Source organism: Ursus americanus, chromosome 21 (assembly GCF_024610735.1).
Source record: "Ursus americanus isolate L20-20 chromosome 21, mUrsAme1.1.p, whole genome shotgun sequence".
NCBI lineage: Eukaryota > Metazoa > Chordata > Mammalia > Carnivora > Ursidae > Ursus > Ursus americanus.
The window spans coordinates 46,247,603-46,265,196 of NC_142147.1; the positions used below are offsets into that span (position 1 = coordinate 46,247,603).

Genomic DNA, 17,594 nt, shown 5'->3' on the forward strand with positions numbered 1-17,594 from the left:
GCGGGGGACCCGCAGGCCCCCGCCCCGCCCCGGCCCCGCCCAGCTCCTCCCGGCTTTGTCCGTGGGTCTGTCCGCGGGCCGTGGGCTCCACGTTCCTCGCCTTTGCCGGGTGTCCGCCATCTCCTCCCCGGCGGGGTGGGGGCCCGCTCGCCACAGCCTCCCCTGCTTTCCGCCTGGGTCTCTCGGTCTTCCTCTCTATCATCGCCTCGCTGTGCGTGTTCTGTCCGCGTCCCTCTCTGTCTGCCCCTCTGTCTCTGCTTTCTCCGTGGGGGGTCTTTTCCTCCCGTTTCCGGGCCCCTGCATCTCCGCGCTGTCTCTCCCCTCTGTCGCTTCTCTTGTCTTCCCATCCTCGGGTCTCTGTATCTTCCTACTTGGCCACTTGGGTCATTTCCCCAACCACTGCTTTCTCTAGAGTCCCAGGGGTCAGCCTCTCCGTGTCCATTTTTCTATGGACCCTTCTTTCCTTTCTCTCCTACTTTCTCTCTGTCCCCGTATCTGTGTCTCTCCCTGATTCCCTGTCCCCTCATTGTCTTTCTCTTCACTTGTTCTGTCTCTCCATCACGATCTCTCTGTGTCTCAGTCTCTCTTCCCTTTCCCAGGAACCCTGCATCCCCATGCCCCCCGGGGTTCTCCCACCACCACCCCCAGATGAGAGCCATAAACTCTCCAGGTGCCCCTGCTGCAAGTCCGTTCCCAGAGAGTAACAGATGTGGCCTGGCTGTAGTCAGAATTGGGTACCAGCCCCACCAGACAGGCCCCTGCATTTGTGGGACTGAAATATGCATAAATAAATATGGTCACCTGGCTCCTTTCTGTGTGCCCCCACCCCCGCCCTGCTCAGGGACATAGCCTAGGGTGAAATACTTCCCCAAACATTTCCTATTTCTCTCTGGCTACCTGGTCCCAGGTGTGGGGAGTGAGTAGGAGCGGGGGTGGGGGGCAGAATCCTGGGTCTGAGAGAGAAGGCGGCTGGTGGGGGGGGTGGACTCCTGGGTCCCACCAGAGGAGGGGAGCATCCCCATGAGATCCATGACTCCTGCCAAGGTCTGCAGTTGGGAAGAATTTATTATCACTAAGTGGCCCTGACAGAGCAGGGAGGGGGAGGTGATACTAACTAGGCTCTATCATCAGCTCCCCTAGAGGCAGCGATTAAGGGCTCATTACCTGCTGGGTGTGGGGGGAGGCTGGAAAAAGCAGGAGGGCTGAACTGGGGTGTGTGCAGGGGATGAGGACAGTCTAGAGGGAAGAAGAGCAGACACACTCAAGGGGGAAGTTGAGTTAGGACACTCCTGGGAAAGATTATGAAAAGAGAAACGGAAGGGGTGGGGGGACACCAGAGTTGGCAGCACAGCTGGCCGGGGCAGCCCACAGGGTCACGGCTTCTCCAGCTGGACGTCCCCGTCTCCGATGTGGAGGCTGCCCACGTCCTGGTAGGTGCCCTGGAGGCCTCGGGAGATGTCTTCGTACATGGAACAGTCATCCAGGTTCAGGCCCTGGGGTGAACACATGGTGGGGGGCCTCAGTGCCATGATGCCCAGACCTCTGCCCCCAGACGACCCCAGGGAGGACCCCCGCGAGAACCCCAATGCACCTGCCCCTCACATGTCCCCACCCACCACTCACCTCATAAAGGTTTTCATCTTCATAGTCATCCTGGGCGTCCACCCCAAACTTCATATTCTGCCATCGTTTCTGGGAGGGGGGGATTGGGAGCCTCAGTGTGGAGGTGCGGGGGGAGAATATGTTTTCCCTGAGCAAACCTCCTGGATGCCGAGAGGTGCTTTACCAAGAGGGGGTAAGGGACGCGCCCAAAGCCACATAGTGGGGGAGGGGCGGGTGTCTCTGGGTCTCTGCCTACTGCTCTTGCACGAATGACAGCTACCATGGAAATGGCAGTGGCTGTCCCGTGGCCTAAGGCGGGGCTGGTGCAGGTCAGAGACTCCGGGAGGACAGCCAGCCCCCATCTTCCCTGGCTACATCTGGATGGCCACTGCACTCCTGGTTGGGGGGCTTAGAGTGAGACACCATGGCTGGGGGGGTGGCGGAGAGTGAGGTATACCTCGGGGGTGGGGGGAATGAGGACAACCCTGAAGGGAGACTGAGCAAGGATGCCCCTCTGGGCCCTGCACCCTTTAAAATCCTGTCATGGTACTAGTTCTGGTGCCCTGAAGCCCTGTGAGGGTGCCGTCACTCTCCCATGTTAGGAGGGGATCTCAGCCTCAGAGGGCCCGGGTCCCCAGGGGCTCACCCTGAACAGCAGCAGGGTCCCAGGCACCACGGCGCAGAAGAGCAGGATGATGCCCTCGGCTGTGATGAGATTGTTCTTGGTGGCCTCTCCCATGTCCAGGAATGGTCTGGGGAGCCGCTCTGTGAGGAGGGGGTGCCGCTCAGAGCACTAGTGCCTCCTGCTCCCCCCCATCCCTCGCTTCCCAGCCCTGCCCCTGGCAAGACCACTGAAGCCCCCTACTCTGCAGCGTGCTGAACCGGAAGCGAGGATGCCCAGGATGGATGGGGGCACCGGCTCCATCCCCACCTCACAGAAGGGGCAGGGGTGGGGGTCCTGGGAGCGGTGGGGGGGGGGGCTGGCACTCACCACGTACACGGAGGTAGGTGCCGCAGGACTTCTGGACGGGGTGGCCTTTCTCCTCCACCTGGCACCTGTACATGCCTATGTGGCTCTTGTTCACTGTGCTGATGGTCAGCTCACCGTGGGGACCTTGGCCGTAGCTCCAGAAAATGTCGGGCCAGGTGGCGTTGCCTTGGAGGATGCGCCACCACGTGACGTTGGGAGTGCTGTCAGGCCTGCTGCCGTTGTACAGGCACTGGAGATTGACCGTTTCCCCCAGGCTCACTGTCACTGATGGCGGGCCCCCGTCCACCCACAGGGCCTGGCACCCGGGGCCTGCGGAGAGGTGAAGGAGTCAGGGACTGTGGTGGGGACACAGGTCCCAGCCCTGGCCCCCGCGGCGGCAGCACCCTGGGACGCATGTGTGTGTGTGGGGGTGTTGAGGACACTCCTGGGGAGGAGAATGGGGTGGGGGAGAGGGCACAGGGTGTTGGGAGTGAGGCTGCCGCTGGGGAGAGAGTAGTACTGAGGGGAGCAGAGAGAGAGCACATCTGTGGGGGATGAGGACACCCTGGGGGAGGAGGGTAAGACACCCTGACCTGGTGACACATCCCTGCGGGTCCCCCACTCACCTCTCTGGTGCCACCTCTTGCCACCCTCCCCACCTGCACTCTGTGCTTTGGCCCCACTGAACTCACAGGCATTTGGATATTTGGCTTCCTAGTGGTAGAAGTGCCCCTGTCCAGAGAGCTCCGTCCAGAGTCAGTTTGGGCATCACCTCCTCCTGAAGGCCTTCCAGGCTCACTCTCCCACCCCCAGCCCCGCCTGGCATCTGGTACTTTGTCTGGTGTAACCTTCACAAAACCCTTAGAGGTAGGTTCTCTCATTATCCCATTTTATAGGTGGGACAGCTGAGGCCCAGGGAGGGCAAATTGGTTGCCTAGTGCCACTAGGGCAGCAAGAGTGGCTGGTATTTTCAAACCCTGAGCCTTCGGGCCTACATCGCCCTGTGACCTCAGGCCCACCTCCTCATTCTCTGTAACTTGCTTGTGTCAACCAGGGTCAGGAGTGATTTCAGTTGGCAGCTGGGCTGGGGGTTAGGGGAGGGGCTCAGGAAGGTGGTTGGCTGCTGGGGAAACCCCAGCTTCCAGCCCCCCGGGCCAGCCCATAGGCCTCTTCTGGAGGGAGGAGCTGGGAGGTGAGGAAGAGAGGAGGAGGAAGAGGTGGGGAAAGAGGCAGCAACCTCAGGGTCACGGGCGCCAATCCCCAGCCCCACTCCCGGTGTAACCTGAGGGGTCACAGCCCCATCAGCTGGCATTGCCTGGGGTAGGGGTGGGGCAGCCCAGGAAGGCAGTGTGGATGAGGCGCCCCCTTCCCCAGCACTGAAAAGGGGCTCCCTACGCAGTGGGGTGACTGAGATTCAAGGCAGAGAAGGAGAAAGCGGTTTCTTCTCTCTGAAGCTGAGCTCTACCCCCCAAGTCCCCTTCCTGCCCCCAGCTCTGGAGCTCAGTCAAGGGCGACCTTAGTTCCTTATTTTGACCTGTGGGTTTGAGGGGGTGGGGAAGTCATCTGTCGCCCCTGTCTCCTTCCATGTGGCTGTGGACACCCCTTCAACTTTGCTGAACCCCCTCCGGCCTCCCCTCGGACCTGCGGCCTGCTTGGGACGGTCAAGCAAGTGGATACAGTTTCTTCAGGGGCTTTCCCAGCACTGCCCCCCCCACACCTGCTGCTTCTTCACCCCCAAGGCAGTGCCCTTCTCTCTGCCTGTGCCCTCTCTCCAGCCTCCTCAGGCCTCCCCGCCCCACACCCCCCCCCGCACCCCCCAGCACCAGCCTGCTAGCCACATACCCAGGCCAACAGCAGAGATTAGGAAGAAGAGAAAGATGGTGGCACGCAGCGCTTGGAGGACTCCCAGGCCCCCAGGCATCTCTCCCAGTGGGTTGGTTAGTCTGGGTTGCAGCGGTCCTTCGGTACCAGATTCCACTTCGGCTGGCCCGAAACCCCGCCCTACTTCCTGCCCAGCCCTGCCGGAGATGGGCTCCGATGGCCCCACTGCTGGGCTCTTCGGCTGTGGGCCCCGGGGGCAGCACCCGCCAGCGTGCTTCAGGCCCGGAGTGGAGAGAAACTGCTCCCTGCACCTGTGGCCGCAATTCCCCTGAGGGGAGGCTGCTGGGTGGGGGAAAGAGACCAGTTCAAGGCCTGGCTCCTCACTGGCCTGCCCTGGGAAGGAAGCCCAAGGGAGTCAGAGTTCGAGGTGCCTGGTGCGTGCAGGTGGTCGGTCCGGGTGGTGGTTCTGAGCCTGCTCTCTGCTCCTCACTGGCCTTAGGCAAAGCTCACCTCCTCTCTGAGCCTCCACGTCCTCACTTCTTGGCGTTGGAATCCAGGAGTTAAAGGGGTAGTGCATGCAAAGTTCTGAACACAGGGCCCAGCCCATAGTAGGTGCTCAGTAAAACGTGGCTCCTGTTCATGCTCATGAGGAGTAAATGAGGCAGGTTGACGAGCTCTACGACCAGGGGCTGGCTTCCTGTTCTGAGCCTTGGCATTAAAAAACTTTTTATTTTTTATTTTAAAGTAATCTCTACACTCAACGTGGGGCTCAAACTCACAACCCTGAGGTCCAGAGTTGCATGCTCTACTGACTTGGCCAGCCAGCTGCCCCAGCCTTGGCGTTTTTAATCTGAGAGATGAGCATAAGAATATCTCCCCAGTGTTGTGATGTGAGATGGTGTTCCTAGCACCAAGGAATTAGAGCCACGATGGGCTCTTAACGTGAGTCAGGCTCCCCACAAGTGGGCAAGGTAGGCCACCCCCCATTTTACAGAGAAAACAGGCCCAGAGAGATGCCATCACGTGCCTGGTGTAATACGGCTTGCGAGTGGTGGAGCAGAGATTCAAAGTCACTTATGTGTGCCCACATACCTTTGAGCAGCATTTTAGGTCACGTGGAAGGAAACGGAGTCTTGGGGGGGGGTTGGGGAATTACATGAGATTGTTGAGATGTGTGTGAGCCGTTAGGGGACCATCACATACACACATATGGAGACACATAGGGAAAAAACTTGCATGGAGATTTTCGGTAGCAAAAATGGAAACCAAAAGTCCATGTACAGGGGAATGGGGTGCACACGGTGTGATGTAGGCCCCAGTAGAGTAGTACTCAGCAGGGGAAAAGGCAGAGCTCTCCTGCTCCGACACGGCTGCATCTCAGACATGACATGAAAATGACAAAACCACGTAGCATGAGACAGTTGACTTGTTTTCAAAAGCTGAACAACATCGAGTGCCGTTAGGGACACGTGCATCTGTAGTCGAGGTGTGAACCTGTGTAGGTGAGTGACACCTAATTCCTGAGAGGGGTTCCCTCTGGGAGAAGGGAGGAGGGCTGGGACTGGGAAGGGTACACGGTGGGCTTTGTCCGTTTTGGCTTTGGGTGTTTTACTTTTTAAGCTGGGTAGTGGGTCCACGGGTCTTTCTTACACTAATAGATATACTGTTTTGCATGCTTGAAGCATTTCATAATTAAAAAAAATGCAACGGTCACCCACACAGAGGGGCATGGGACTCAGGAGTTCATGATTCCTGTGTTTGAATCAGCTTTCCCAGCTGACTGGTTGTCTGGGCCTCAGTTTCTTCTCTGGTAATCTGCCCCCCCCCCAAGGCTGCGAGAATAGGACACAGTTCCCCTTCTCTGGCCTGAGGGCCCTCCCCCCCTCCCTTCCCTCCAGGGACCCAGGTGTTCTGCTGCGACCCATTCTGTAGAGTAGGTTACAGGCCGCTCCGTGCTTTAGTTCCTCCTTATGACCCCCCAGCTAGGAAGAAACTCTGGGCACAGACACTGCAGCCCTATGAATTCACCTCCTTCGACGGCTGAGGCCGTTTCCAGGCCCTTGACTGCCCCCCAGTGGCCGGAGAGGCACAGCAGCTGGATTGCTGGCCCTCAGGCCCAGCCAGCCTGTTGGGGTCCATCCACCTGCCACTCAGCCGGCACCGCTGGTGTCTGGTGCCATGTGTGCCAACCAGGTACCAGGCCTCGCTGCACTGTGTTCTCATGTCTACTCCAAGACATGTCTTCATCCTCAGTTGACAAAAAAGGAAACCAGAGCCCAGAACAGGGAGGGACTAGCCCAACGACCTGTACGTAACCCTTCCGGCCTTGTTTTTCCATTTCCCTTCCAACGGGCAAAGCGCTGCAGTGAGCACAGTGGCTAGAGCAGTTGCCAGAGTTCAAATTCCAGCTTTGCCACCCCCTCGTTGTGGTACATAGGCACAACCTGTGCCTTATTTTCCCTATATCCAAAATGCTGGGGCTTTTAGGGTTGCCTAGTGTACTAAGCAATATAGTTAAGGGCCTTGCACATGGTGGGCTGTTTATTTAGCACAAATCCTCTAGCACGGACTTCCAAGCTAGAGCTAGGAGGGATGACAGCTTCATTCCCCACCGGATGTGGGATTCTGGTTTGATTTTTTCCATCCTGAACATCAAGTGATTGGCTGTGTGCTTGGTGTGCTGTTCTGAGCCAAGGCATTATGTGGTAACTGCAGATCCCTCAGGAGGGATACAGACAAAGAGGGGAGGGCTCAGAGAGGGAGTTAAGTTGCTCAGGATTGCACAGAATTAGGGTCAGAGCTGGAAGTTTAACCTGAGTCATCTGAGTTTAAAACCCAGACTTTGCACTGAAAGTAAATGGGTCCAATAAGCCGTGGTGGGAGAAATCTGAAGACCTTGGCCAAGCCAGCTCAGGCTCAGCATCTGTGTTCCCCAAGTAGGGGGTGGGTTTGGTGGCCATGGGGCCACTTCTCCAGGCTCAGCTTTCTGGGGGTCTGGCACTTGGTGCCCTTCAGAGCTCCTGCCCCATTCGTACCCAGAGCCAACTGTCAACCAGGACCACAGAAGTGCCACTTTGAGGGCCCAGCTCAACCTCTGTGCAGGAGCTTCGCACACCCCTCCCTCCAGGTGGTGGTAGGTGTGGGAAGCGGCACCCCATCCCAACTCTGGGCAGGGACAACTAACTCCAAAAGGTGCACACATAGGGACACTCAAGGAGCCACCAGGAGTGAGCGCTGGTTGTCCCAGTCTACCTCCTTCAGAGAAGAAGCCACCTGCCCCTCCTGCTTTGTTCCAGCAGGAGACAGAGTGCCACCTCTGCAGCCCAGGCCCCAGCTTCAACAGCCACTCCTTTCGGTTTCTCATCTCACTGAGAATTGCAAAGACAGGATGTGGGGGGAAGGGCAAGAACCTCTAGGTCCCCGCCCCACCCAACCACCAGCCCAGCTGGGGCACAGGGCCCACTAGGGGTAGAACTACTTGAACTGGGAAGGCTGGGCCTCAGGCTTTAGTAGCTATTGGTGCCACAGCCCCCCCGCGGCACCCTCCCCCTTTCACAAGGGAAGAAGCGCCACGCAGTGCTCCTTCCTTATGCCCCCCAATGGAAGGGGAACAGCCAGTAAAGAGAGACCTGGACCAGGATTACGAATGAGGCAATTTATTAACCCAGCATTTGTTCTAATGCTTCTTGTTGGCAGCTGCCACCTGTGGGAAAAGATGGGAAAGGAATTAAGCTCAGCCGTGGGGTCTGTGTTCGGGCACTTCAGAGCAGCTATCCACTCCCCGAGAGACACCAGGCAACTGGACTTGTGGCCTGACACGTGTTCATCCAATCTGATCCCCACATCCTCAAGCACTCCCCATTTTACACTGTCAACTGGAACCCGAGGATAGGAAGTGGGATTCTAACACCCATTGCCCTATCACCCACACTGATGTCCATGCCAGACTCTGCCCCGCCCTGGAAGAGTTCACCGGCTCCTTCCAGGCCAGCCCTGGACTCCCAGGGGGCTTATACCTTTTATTCTTTTTTGCTCCTTGACTAAGTGACTAAGCCCCCTCCAATGCTCCTGGGAGGCCTGAGTCAATGATACATAGAGAAGAAAACCAACGATGGGTTCATGGCCGGCCCTGGGGGCTCCCGCTGCTGTAGCTCACTGAACCCTCACTACCAACCACCCTCTGAGGCTGGCAAGAGGAGACCACTCTAGAGACCGAGGGGGACAGGGGAATGGGGGGACTGGCTTCAGGCAAACAGACTCTGCCCCAAGTTATCCAGCCAGCCAGTCATCCGGATGGAGACCCGAGTTCTGAGCTGGCTTGCCTCCCCCCCTCCCACAGCCATCCCATCTGGTGCTCAGCAAGCATGAAGAATAGGAGGAAACAGTGCAGCAGAATCCTAAGAAGGCTGACTTGGGAAGAGGGAGCTGTGTGTGCAGAACATGTCCCGCATGAGAAACAAGCCCAGCTGCACCCCAGGCCTGGGGTCCCTTCACCCCGGCACCCACATTTCCAATCAGCTCTAGCAGGAAGTCAGTCAGAAATGTTCTTTCTCCTGCACCCCTCCACCCCCAGGGCAGGAAACGCTGATCTAACAAAGCCCAGGCTGAGAATTCCCCAGGTAGTGACTAAGGGGACCTAGCCCCAGCCCACACCCAGGCCTCACCTGTCCGGCGATTCTGTCCAGATCTCTCTGTCCCTGAGGTGTCAGTTTGCGGCCCCTGTGGGAGAAGGGTCACACAGTCTCCCATGAGTACAGGCTCTCAGCCCTGTCGCTGCCAGGCCCCTGCTGGAGGTGAGATGGGCTTCCCAAGAAGGCACCTGGCCATGGGACCACATGACACCAGCCAAGTCCCACTGAAGGCCCAGTTGGCTGCATTCTAACGAGCTGGGGGCAGGAGTGGGAGCCCCCCTGGGAGCTGCTGGGGTGTCGTTTGTGCAAGCATTAGATCAAAAGCCCCGAAAAATCAATTGGGAAAAGTTAACGAGCAGGCTAATGAAAGCGGACAGTCGCTAAATTACCTTCCCAGAGCTCGGGGTAGTCAGCCAGAGAGGTCGGGGTGAGCCCCTCACTGTTCGCTTTTCTGCAGAATCCCCTGACCGCCTGAGGGGCAGCTGCAGACCGTGCAGGACAGACCTGGCACCTCTCCACCCAGGGGAAGGATGGCTCCAGACAACTTCATTACAGGTGATATGATCCCAAGTCTCTGCATCACCCCCATTCCCAGCCATCCCCCTGCCCCTGCTTACCCATCTTGGTCCTTTTCCACCATTTTCAGCCCCTCTAGGGCCTGGAGGACCCTGCGGGCCACGCTCTTGGAGCCTCTACTGAAGTGGCTGGGCATGACCCCGTTTCTCTGACGTCCCCCGTAGATCTTGGTCATGGAGCCGACCCCAGCGCCGCCCCGGAGGTACAGGTGCCGTGCTGTGGAAGCTAGGCGGGGTGTGCAGATGTGAGGACTCTTCTCAAGCAGAGAAGACTCCTCTGCACAGGCTAGGCAGGCTGAGGGAAGGGCCTTGCTCGAGTTCACACATATGTCAATTCTGTGTGTGCGTGGCCACTAATTCTTCCCATTGTATAGCCTGGGCAAACTGAGAACACACACCAAGACCCAGTACCAGGCCCCACAGCCAAGCTTCTCCACACCCGGGGCCCAGCCTGGGAGACTGGAGGGCCTGCCACAGCTGTGCTGCCATGAGATAGGACTCTGTCCTGTGGGTAGAGTCTAGCAGGTGCTTAAGCCATGACTGTCCATCTCCACATGCCCAGGCCTGAGGGGCAGGAGGGTATGAGAAGGGCCAGGCGGCCACCTGGGTGCAGCTCCCTGAGCTCCCCAGCCCCAGAGGACTCAGGGTCAGAGGAGACACCCCATGCATCTTGGAATGGGTATCCCCCCTCTGTGGACACAGGGTTCTCAGCCCTAGCCTGGCTCGGGCAAGTCCCCGGTCCCTCACTGTTTGTTCAACAGGACCACTTCTCCACTGGGCCCTATGCCATCTGCTTGGCTTTCTCTCCCCCGAGGCAGTAAGTTGGCCTCAGGCCCCGGCCTGATGGTATGGCCTTGGCGAGTCACTCACCCTCATCTGAGAGCCAGGGTCACAGTCCCTCAGAGGAGCGTGGCTGTGAGCACCGCAGGTGTCTCGTGCTGTTTTCCTTCACAGAAAAGCAAACGGGCTCCGGAGGGTACTCACTGGCCTCCTTTCACATAGCTCTGAGGGACAGTCCCTCCAGAGTGGTCTGGTTTTCTACCTCAGGGGGCCACTGAGATGTGAACGAATTGGGGCCTGATACAGGGGCGCTAGGTTATTCCAGGGCCCCCGGAGCCCAGCACGTAAGGTTTAGTTCTGCAGATCAGAGGGGGAACCAGGACTCACTCTGTCAGTAACTACTTATTCCTAGGAGCTGGCGCCAGGCCATGTCCCTGACCCTCCAGCGTTGCCAGCTTGGGGTGGGGGTGAAGTGAGGACTCCTCCCCTCTACTTGTCCCTCCCAGAGTAGTTCTTCCACACCACTTGTCCCCAGCCCCCTCCACCCCTGTAAGATGGTCTCCAGATACAGCCATGGGCTTCTGGGGGCCACGGCACAGCTGAAAACCTCTCCACCTATCAGGACCACCGTACAACTGCTCCTGTTTCACTGTTTCCAGCCTCTGCTCATTTTAAAACCCTTCTCCTTGGTTCTTCCTACCCCCACTATACCCCTCACCTTAGCCCCCCCCAAGACCAAAACTCCCCTTCCAGTGACATCACTGGAGAACCCCAGAGTTTAAGGCCAGCTCGCATGCCCAACAGCTACCAACCTTCCTCCTGAGCCCGTCCCAGGCCATGCTCGAACCGGGGTGGAGACCCGCTCTCCCACCTGGGCTGTTCGCAGGGCTGGGGAGAGCAGAGAGCCTCACGAAGGGGGTAAGATGAATACTCCTAGACATGCAGACACCCAGGAGACGCCCGGCCAAGATAGGAGCAACACTCGCCCAGTCCTGGTCTGGGCTCTGTATGAAAAGGGGTGGCCAACCCCTGAGCTGTCTGGTAACCCAGGGTCTGAATCCCAAAACTGCTCCTCATCAGCTGTGAGAGTGCACCCCCGATTCAGGTGGTGTGGGCCATGGTACCTAAAGGGCAAGACTTCCTTAAAGCGCGGGGAGTGAGTGGCAGAGAATAAGCTCCAGCTAAGTCCAACTATGAGTTTCTTCGAGGAAGGGGTGGTGGGTTGCGTTACATTTTTCTTTTTTTCAAGCTGCACAAAACTATCCGGTGTGGTGCCAGACATCACAAATTTAGGTGCTTCCCCCACCCAAACCAGTTGATAATTATTTTCCTGACCCATTAGAACGGGAGAGTATTAACTCTACAAACTGAAATGTACTACAGTCAAAACGAATGAATTCTAGGGGTTCCTGGGTGGCTCAGTCGTTAAGCGTCTGCCTTTGGCTCAGGGCGTGATCCCAGAGTTCTGGGATCGAGCCCCACATCAGGCTTCTCCACTAGGAGCCTGTTTCTTCCTCTCCCACTCCCCCTGCCTGTGTTTCCTCTCTCACTGGCTGTCTCTCTGTCAAATAAATAAATAAAATCTTAAAAAAAAAAATGAATTCTACAAAACGCTGACCTGGTTTTCACACACCCTCACCCCTGCTCGAGACCCAGGCCCAATCCCTTTGAAGTGGAGTTGCAACACCACGAATCCAGGCCATCCTAGCTGCTGTTTATGAGGGCCACAGTGAGCCAGGTGTCGTCACAAATGGCTTCTCCTTAAGTCCTTCTAAAGGCTTTCCACTGCGCTCCTCTTGGGAAATCCTGTCCCTAGTGACCAGGAGTCACTCGGCACCCCCAACTGTAAAGGACAACCAGCAGCATGCCCCACGCACTGAGCCACCAGGTGGAGGAGGGGGCACTGGAGCACCTGGCAGATCAAGGAAGTTGCACAAATGTCTGCATCTCAGCATCCCAACAGCTGGTTTTAAGTTCAGGTCTGTGATCCCATCCTGGCCTATTGAGTCACCAAGTTGGGACAGGAGGCCTCCCAGATACATCATGCCCTCCCTCAACCTTTCTCTGCCAAGCTTCTAAGGACAGAATCACTTTCCCGACCTTGTCAACCCTTAACTTGTGCGTGCACAGTCTCCAAGGCCTTGATCCTGCCCATAACACAGCAGGGGTCAGAGAGGACCAAGTTCCATCCTACAGCGAACCACATTCAGATGTCCCAATTCAGCAGTTGCTTGCTGACAAAACACAATGGATTCTCACCTCCCTCCCAAGCAGGACCTTCTGAGAATTGAGAGGTCCAGAGACTTGCCCTCAGCCACACTGCAACACCCCCTTCACAAAAGCCTACAGTGATCTTTCCTTGATGCTGCCCCTGCTCTTAGAGCAGCTCCTGACAGAGGTTCTTTCTAGCCCTACCTCACCCTTCGCCCTGTACCACTGTGCCCTGGGACTTCTCACTCCTATAGCTCTGTCCCTCTTCCAGAGCACCCTCAGGTGGGCTGTGCCATCTGTCTTGTTTTTATCGCCCCCCATCAGACATCAAAACCATGGTCAATCCATAAATGGCTCCTACACACCTCCAGAAGTCAATCCCCACACCACCTACTGCCAGAGCTCAGCCTCCCAGGACAGGCCACTGCCCTACTGTGTTTTGGTTCCAGATCCCCCAAGGGGACAAGAGGCCAAGGCCCCATGATCCAGAGAAGGAAGAAAAAAAAAAAAAAAGCAAATACAGCCTTTTTTTGGAGTTAGCCGGCTGCGCCCTCCCAGGGTCACTTCACCTGTCTGTAACTCCATTTCCTCTCTGCTAATGGCGTATCTCCTATGACTAGTCCAGACTATGAGCTAACCCTAACTAGGTCCTGGGAGCACTCCAGGCTGGCGAACTTCTCCTGTAGAGGGTCAAAGTCAATATTCTCAGTTTTGTAGGTCACGTGGTCTGTCACAACTGCAACTCTGCCTCTCGTGTGCATGTAAACAAATAGGCATAGTGGTGGCAGCAGGGCAAGTGAGGTCCAAAAAGGAGTTTGGGGGGCAACTGGGTGGCTCAGTCGGTTAGGGGTCTCCCTTTGGCTCCAGTCGTGATCCTGGGGTCCTGGGATTGAGCTGCACATCAGCCTGCATCTCCCTCTCCCTGCTTTTGTGTTCTAATAGGTAAGTAAAAAGGTCTTAAAAAAAAAAAAAAAAAGGTTTGGGAACCTTGAGGGAGGGAGGCCAGGTGGGCAGGTAGAGGACGCACACTCAGTGTGAGTTGTCAGAGAAGGGGCCACAGTCACAGTAAGACTCATCTGTATTGCCCAGAGTCTTTATCTAATTTCCCATTAATCTTTCCCCATCTACAAAAATATAAAGTATGAAATGCAGCCAAGGAAGAGAGCTGGAGCCCCCCACCCAAGTGATGGCATGGGTGTGGTAGATTGTGGCATCACTAGCTGGCAAGTTACCTGACCTTCTTGAGAACTACCATGAAACAGAAACCACCAGTACTACCTGGGAGGTTTTTGATAAAGCAGATTAAGCAAAGTATGTATATTTATCTGACCATACAGAAAAAGCTAGAAGAATTTCTCATTTTAGATCCAATGCTGCCTTAACCAACTGATTCTTGGGGCATTGCCAAAGAACATTCAGGGCCAGGCAGCCTTGCTTCCCAAGATGGGTGGATGGGGTGGTGGTCTCATTCAGGCTCCATCACTGATGTGCCAGGGGAAGTCATGTCAGCTTCCCTCCACCAGCCCCATTTTCTTTCTAAAATCACAGCAACGATTCCCACCACACGCCACCCACCCTACCCACATGAGAGTTGACCGTTTCATCCTCAGGAGTCTGAGGCTGTGGCCGAGTCATGCTGCCCCTGTGCTCAGTCTAGAGCCTGAATTAGAGTGGATCTCATGACGTTACATGCACGAGGGCACCACAATCTACGAAATGCTTTGTGTTCCGAGGCGGCACGGCAACTTGTACCAAGGCCAACTCTTCTCAAGTTCATCCTGAAGTTTTCTCAATTTCCAAACCTTGCTTCCCACCTACTTCCTATCTGGAGACAAGCTTTGACCAGGATGGAGCCCCTCTGTCACAGAGGAAGCTTGAAGATTAGAGGCTGAGGGCCCTTAGTGAAGGCCTGTGCAGAGGCCGCCACCTTGAACGACCTTGCACTGACCACCCCCCCACAATCCCTAAGTTAGGCCTTTATGGGTTGACAGCTTGGAGAAACTTGAAATGTCAGAGACAGGTGACTATTAGCACTGTGCTATCAAGTGCTACATTTAAGTCATTCCTTCCAAGTTGTCATCACTGGACTAAGGGGGCTGGCATGGTTACAGGGTGACCATAAGGCCTTCTTTTGGGCATTTGGGACTTACAAAAATTTAGAGCAAGGAGTGACCTGGCCAGACTCCAAACCTCTTAGGAATAACTACTAGATAGACAAGGAAAAAGCTAGCCTGATGATCTGAATAAAAACAAGACAGCTGATTTTTCTTGAAGATTACTCTGCCACAGATATACTTTATAGCATTTTAACAATCATAAGCTCATTTGATTCCCACTACAATCTTGCAATGGTACAATCATTAGCCCCATTTTAGAGAGAACCACAAGAAGCACAGGTAGATGGAGGTCACACAGTTAAGCAATAGAGAAGAATGTGAGTCTAGACTCCAGGAACATAGAAAGATAAACACCTCCCTTTAAAACACACCACCTTTAAGTAAAATATGAACACTCATTTGACCCTCGGTTTCCTTGGAGGCTCAGAGGTCCTCACATACACCTCTTACAGACAAAGAAACAGATTCAGAACATGAAGTTATCGTCACCCAAGCATGCAGGGACAGTCTGAGGTTTCTCCTCTCACACTATAGGTCAACTATAATTTAAAAAGTTTCACCTCTCTTGCGATCTTGGGCTCACAGAGAGAATGAGGAGGTATGGTGTGTGCCAGAGGTCACCCAGGCCCCCACTACCCAGAGGGCCCAGTTCCTCACCAGCTCGTGTGTAGAACCAGTTCTCATCGTAGGGAGCAAGCTCTTTATGCTTGGCCAGCTTAACAGTGTCCACCCATTCAGGGACTTTCAGCTTCCCAGACCTGGGACCAACAGTGACAAAGGTACGATTCAGGAGTCTCCACAAACTCCATCCCCCAAATCCCCTCTGCTCAGCACAAATGTAGGTTAACAGAAGCCCCATGTTGTCCCACAATACAAAACGTCTGAAACCCAACTACAGGCCAAACCCAGGCCTCATGCAGACAAGCGGACTGCACACTGAGACCTCACACAAGCGCCCCCACCCCCCGCGCCGGCCCACCAGGGGAGAGAAACAACGCTTGCTGAGGCCAGGCAAGGACCACAGCCTCCATCTGCCGTGAAGCCCCGGTTCCCACACTCACTTTTTGAGGAAGGCTGCCAGAGCTCTGACGAACTCCTGCTGGTTCACGTCTTTTACAGTAACTCCAGGCATCTGAGAGAGAAAGAGCAAGCGTGTGAGTTCAGGACCCTTGCGGACGACTGACAGGGGCCGAGACCTCGCCCCCATGTGACCGAAACCAACGCACTCCCATTACTTCCCAAGGCCCCGCTTCGGAACTGGGCCCTAAAGGCCCCAGCGCCTGTGGGTGCTCGAGTTTACCGCCGCTCACGGTCTCTGCGGGTCGCACGAGCACGACCTGACGCCGTTGCGGAAACGCTAGAAAACCCCAGCCCCCGATTCGGGGGCGCCGCTGGCATCCACGCCGCCCACCTGGCCCAGTCTGGGTTCCCGGACCGTGCCGACCAGGCATGTCCGGGCCTGCCGCTCGCACGTGGCTGCGGCTCCAGGGGGCGGGGCGGCCCCACGCAGTCGCCCCGGAGTCCCCCGACACGCGCTCCCGGCTGGGGAGTCGGACCCTGACGCCCCGCGCCCAGCCCGTACCGGAGCACCCGCCTTACCGTGCGGCCTCCGCGCTGCCAGCCAGGGGAAAGGGAGCAACGGGGTTTCCCGGGCGCACAAGTCGGGCGTCGAGTCTCGCGAGAGGTCCGAACGCTCGCGAGAGCAGAGCCACAAGAGCAGCCCCGCCTCTCTCAGGGCAAACGTGGCTTCGTTTCGACGGACATGGGAGGGTGTGCGGTGAGGAGGCGGGCTAACAAAGGGAAAAGCCAAGGGCAAGGAGAGGGAGGCGTGCTTCCTCCCTGCTCTTTCTTCTCCCGGAGCGAAACAGAGCTCCCATCCTGAGCTGGGGGAGTGGTGTGTGGCTTCGTTTGCGTCGATCGTGGCGGAAGCAACAGCGGCGGAGGGGACCGTCGTGGCGGAAGTTGTGGGACATTTGGGCAGGAGAAGGACCCGGGCACCGCCCGCACCCCCGTGGGGCGACCCCCTCTCTGGGTGGAAGTGGCTTTTCGGGCCGGAAGTGGGGGTAGTAAGGGCGGAACTGTGACGGGGAACGCAGCGGCGGAGCAAGGAGGAAATGTGTTCGACCACCAGTCCTCGCGAGAGCGAGGCAGACGGACCACCCCTGTTAGGGCGGAAACTGCTTCATCACGGCCCAGGCGACCGCAGTGGGAATGAGGCACTGCAGGCGGGGAGGAGACCAGGGCAGGGACAAAGGAGACGGAGGCGGGACCTTAGGGGAAGTTGGTGTCGCTCTGCCTCCTAGTGTCTGAATCTATTCCCTCAGCGCTTCGGGTTTATTTTGCCCACTTAATTTGTCCACCTCACTACCCTGTGCGGGTCCAGGGTGTCCACTTGCCCTTTCAACGCTTCAGTCTCTCCGTTAAGAAAAAGAAAATACAATTTAAATGGATACCGAAATCCCGTTTGTTTGCCCCCATTAAGTGACTGCCCCTGTACATGGTGCATCAAATTAATTCTAGCAGCAAATATTTGTGTGCTTACTCTGTGCCAGGCACAGATAAACGTTATGTGGTATTACATGAGTAATCCAGTTTAATCCTTGTCAGGTCCGACAACCAAAAACAGAAGGGACACACTTGTTGTCCAATAAAATTGTTAAATTGCTGCAAAAAGGAGACATTTAAATGCGTGTGGCTATTAGGTTGAAAAGACAGTTTAGAACATCAGAGCAAATAATATTAATTTTTCCACAGTGAGATATTGTGTATGCAAAATGCCTTAGTTATTAATAAGCCAATATGTTATACTAATATCTGTTAAAAAAAATTTAAAGCAACTATTTTAGTTGATTCAGGCTGCTATAACAAAATACCATAGACAGTGGCT

The 17,594-nt window shown here is 56.1% G+C and overlaps 1 protein-coding gene across 4 annotated transcripts; it reads right to left on the reverse strand.

The window, feature by feature from the left end:
* Window positions 1-1,047: 1,047 nt before the first annotated feature.
* On the reverse strand, window positions 1,048-16,465 carry RPS19 (ribosomal protein S19). Of its 4 annotated transcripts, XM_087870832.1 has the most exons (7): window positions 16,307-16,465; window positions 15,769-15,839; window positions 15,365-15,465; window positions 2,594-2,902; window positions 2,249-2,367; window positions 1,624-1,692; window positions 1,048-1,493 (listed from the first exon to the last, which is right to left on the reverse strand). In XM_087870832.1, the coding sequence occupies exons 2-7, from the start codon at window positions 15,837-15,839 to the stop codon at window positions 1,374-1,376; spliced, it is 789 nt and encodes a 262-aa protein (XP_087726958.1). In that variant the 5' UTR covers window positions 16,307-16,465; the 3' UTR covers window positions 1,048-1,373. The 4 variants fall into 4 exon arrangements, with proteins under 4 accessions (XP_087726958.1, XP_045642430.1, XP_045632286.1 ...); XM_045776330.1 differs by lacking the exons at window positions 1,048-1,493; window positions 1,624-1,692; window positions 2,249-2,367; window positions 2,594-2,902 and adding exons at window positions 8,034-8,096; window positions 9,058-9,112; window positions 9,642-9,825 and having other exon boundaries at window positions 16,307-16,449; XM_045776409.2 differs by lacking the exons at window positions 1,048-1,493; window positions 1,624-1,692; window positions 2,249-2,367; window positions 2,594-2,902; window positions 16,307-16,465 and adding exons at window positions 8,034-8,096; window positions 9,058-9,112; window positions 9,642-9,825; window positions 16,119-16,298.
* Between the last annotated feature and the right edge of the window lie 1,129 nt (window positions 16,466-17,594).

Coding starts and splice junctions, on each gene's coding strand:
- RPS19 (XM_087870832.1), bottom strand. CDS start 15,839: ATGCCTGGAGTTACTGTAAAAGACGTGAACCAGCAGGAGTTCGTCAGA. Junction 2,903..15,364: donor CTGGTTCTACACACGAGCTG/GTGAGGAACTGG, acceptor ACCTCTCCGCAG/GCCCCGGGTGCCAGGCCCTG. Junction 2,368..2,593: donor CACCTACCTCCGTGTACGTG/GTGAGTGCCAGC, acceptor CCCTCCTCACAG/AGCGGCTCCCCAGACCATTC.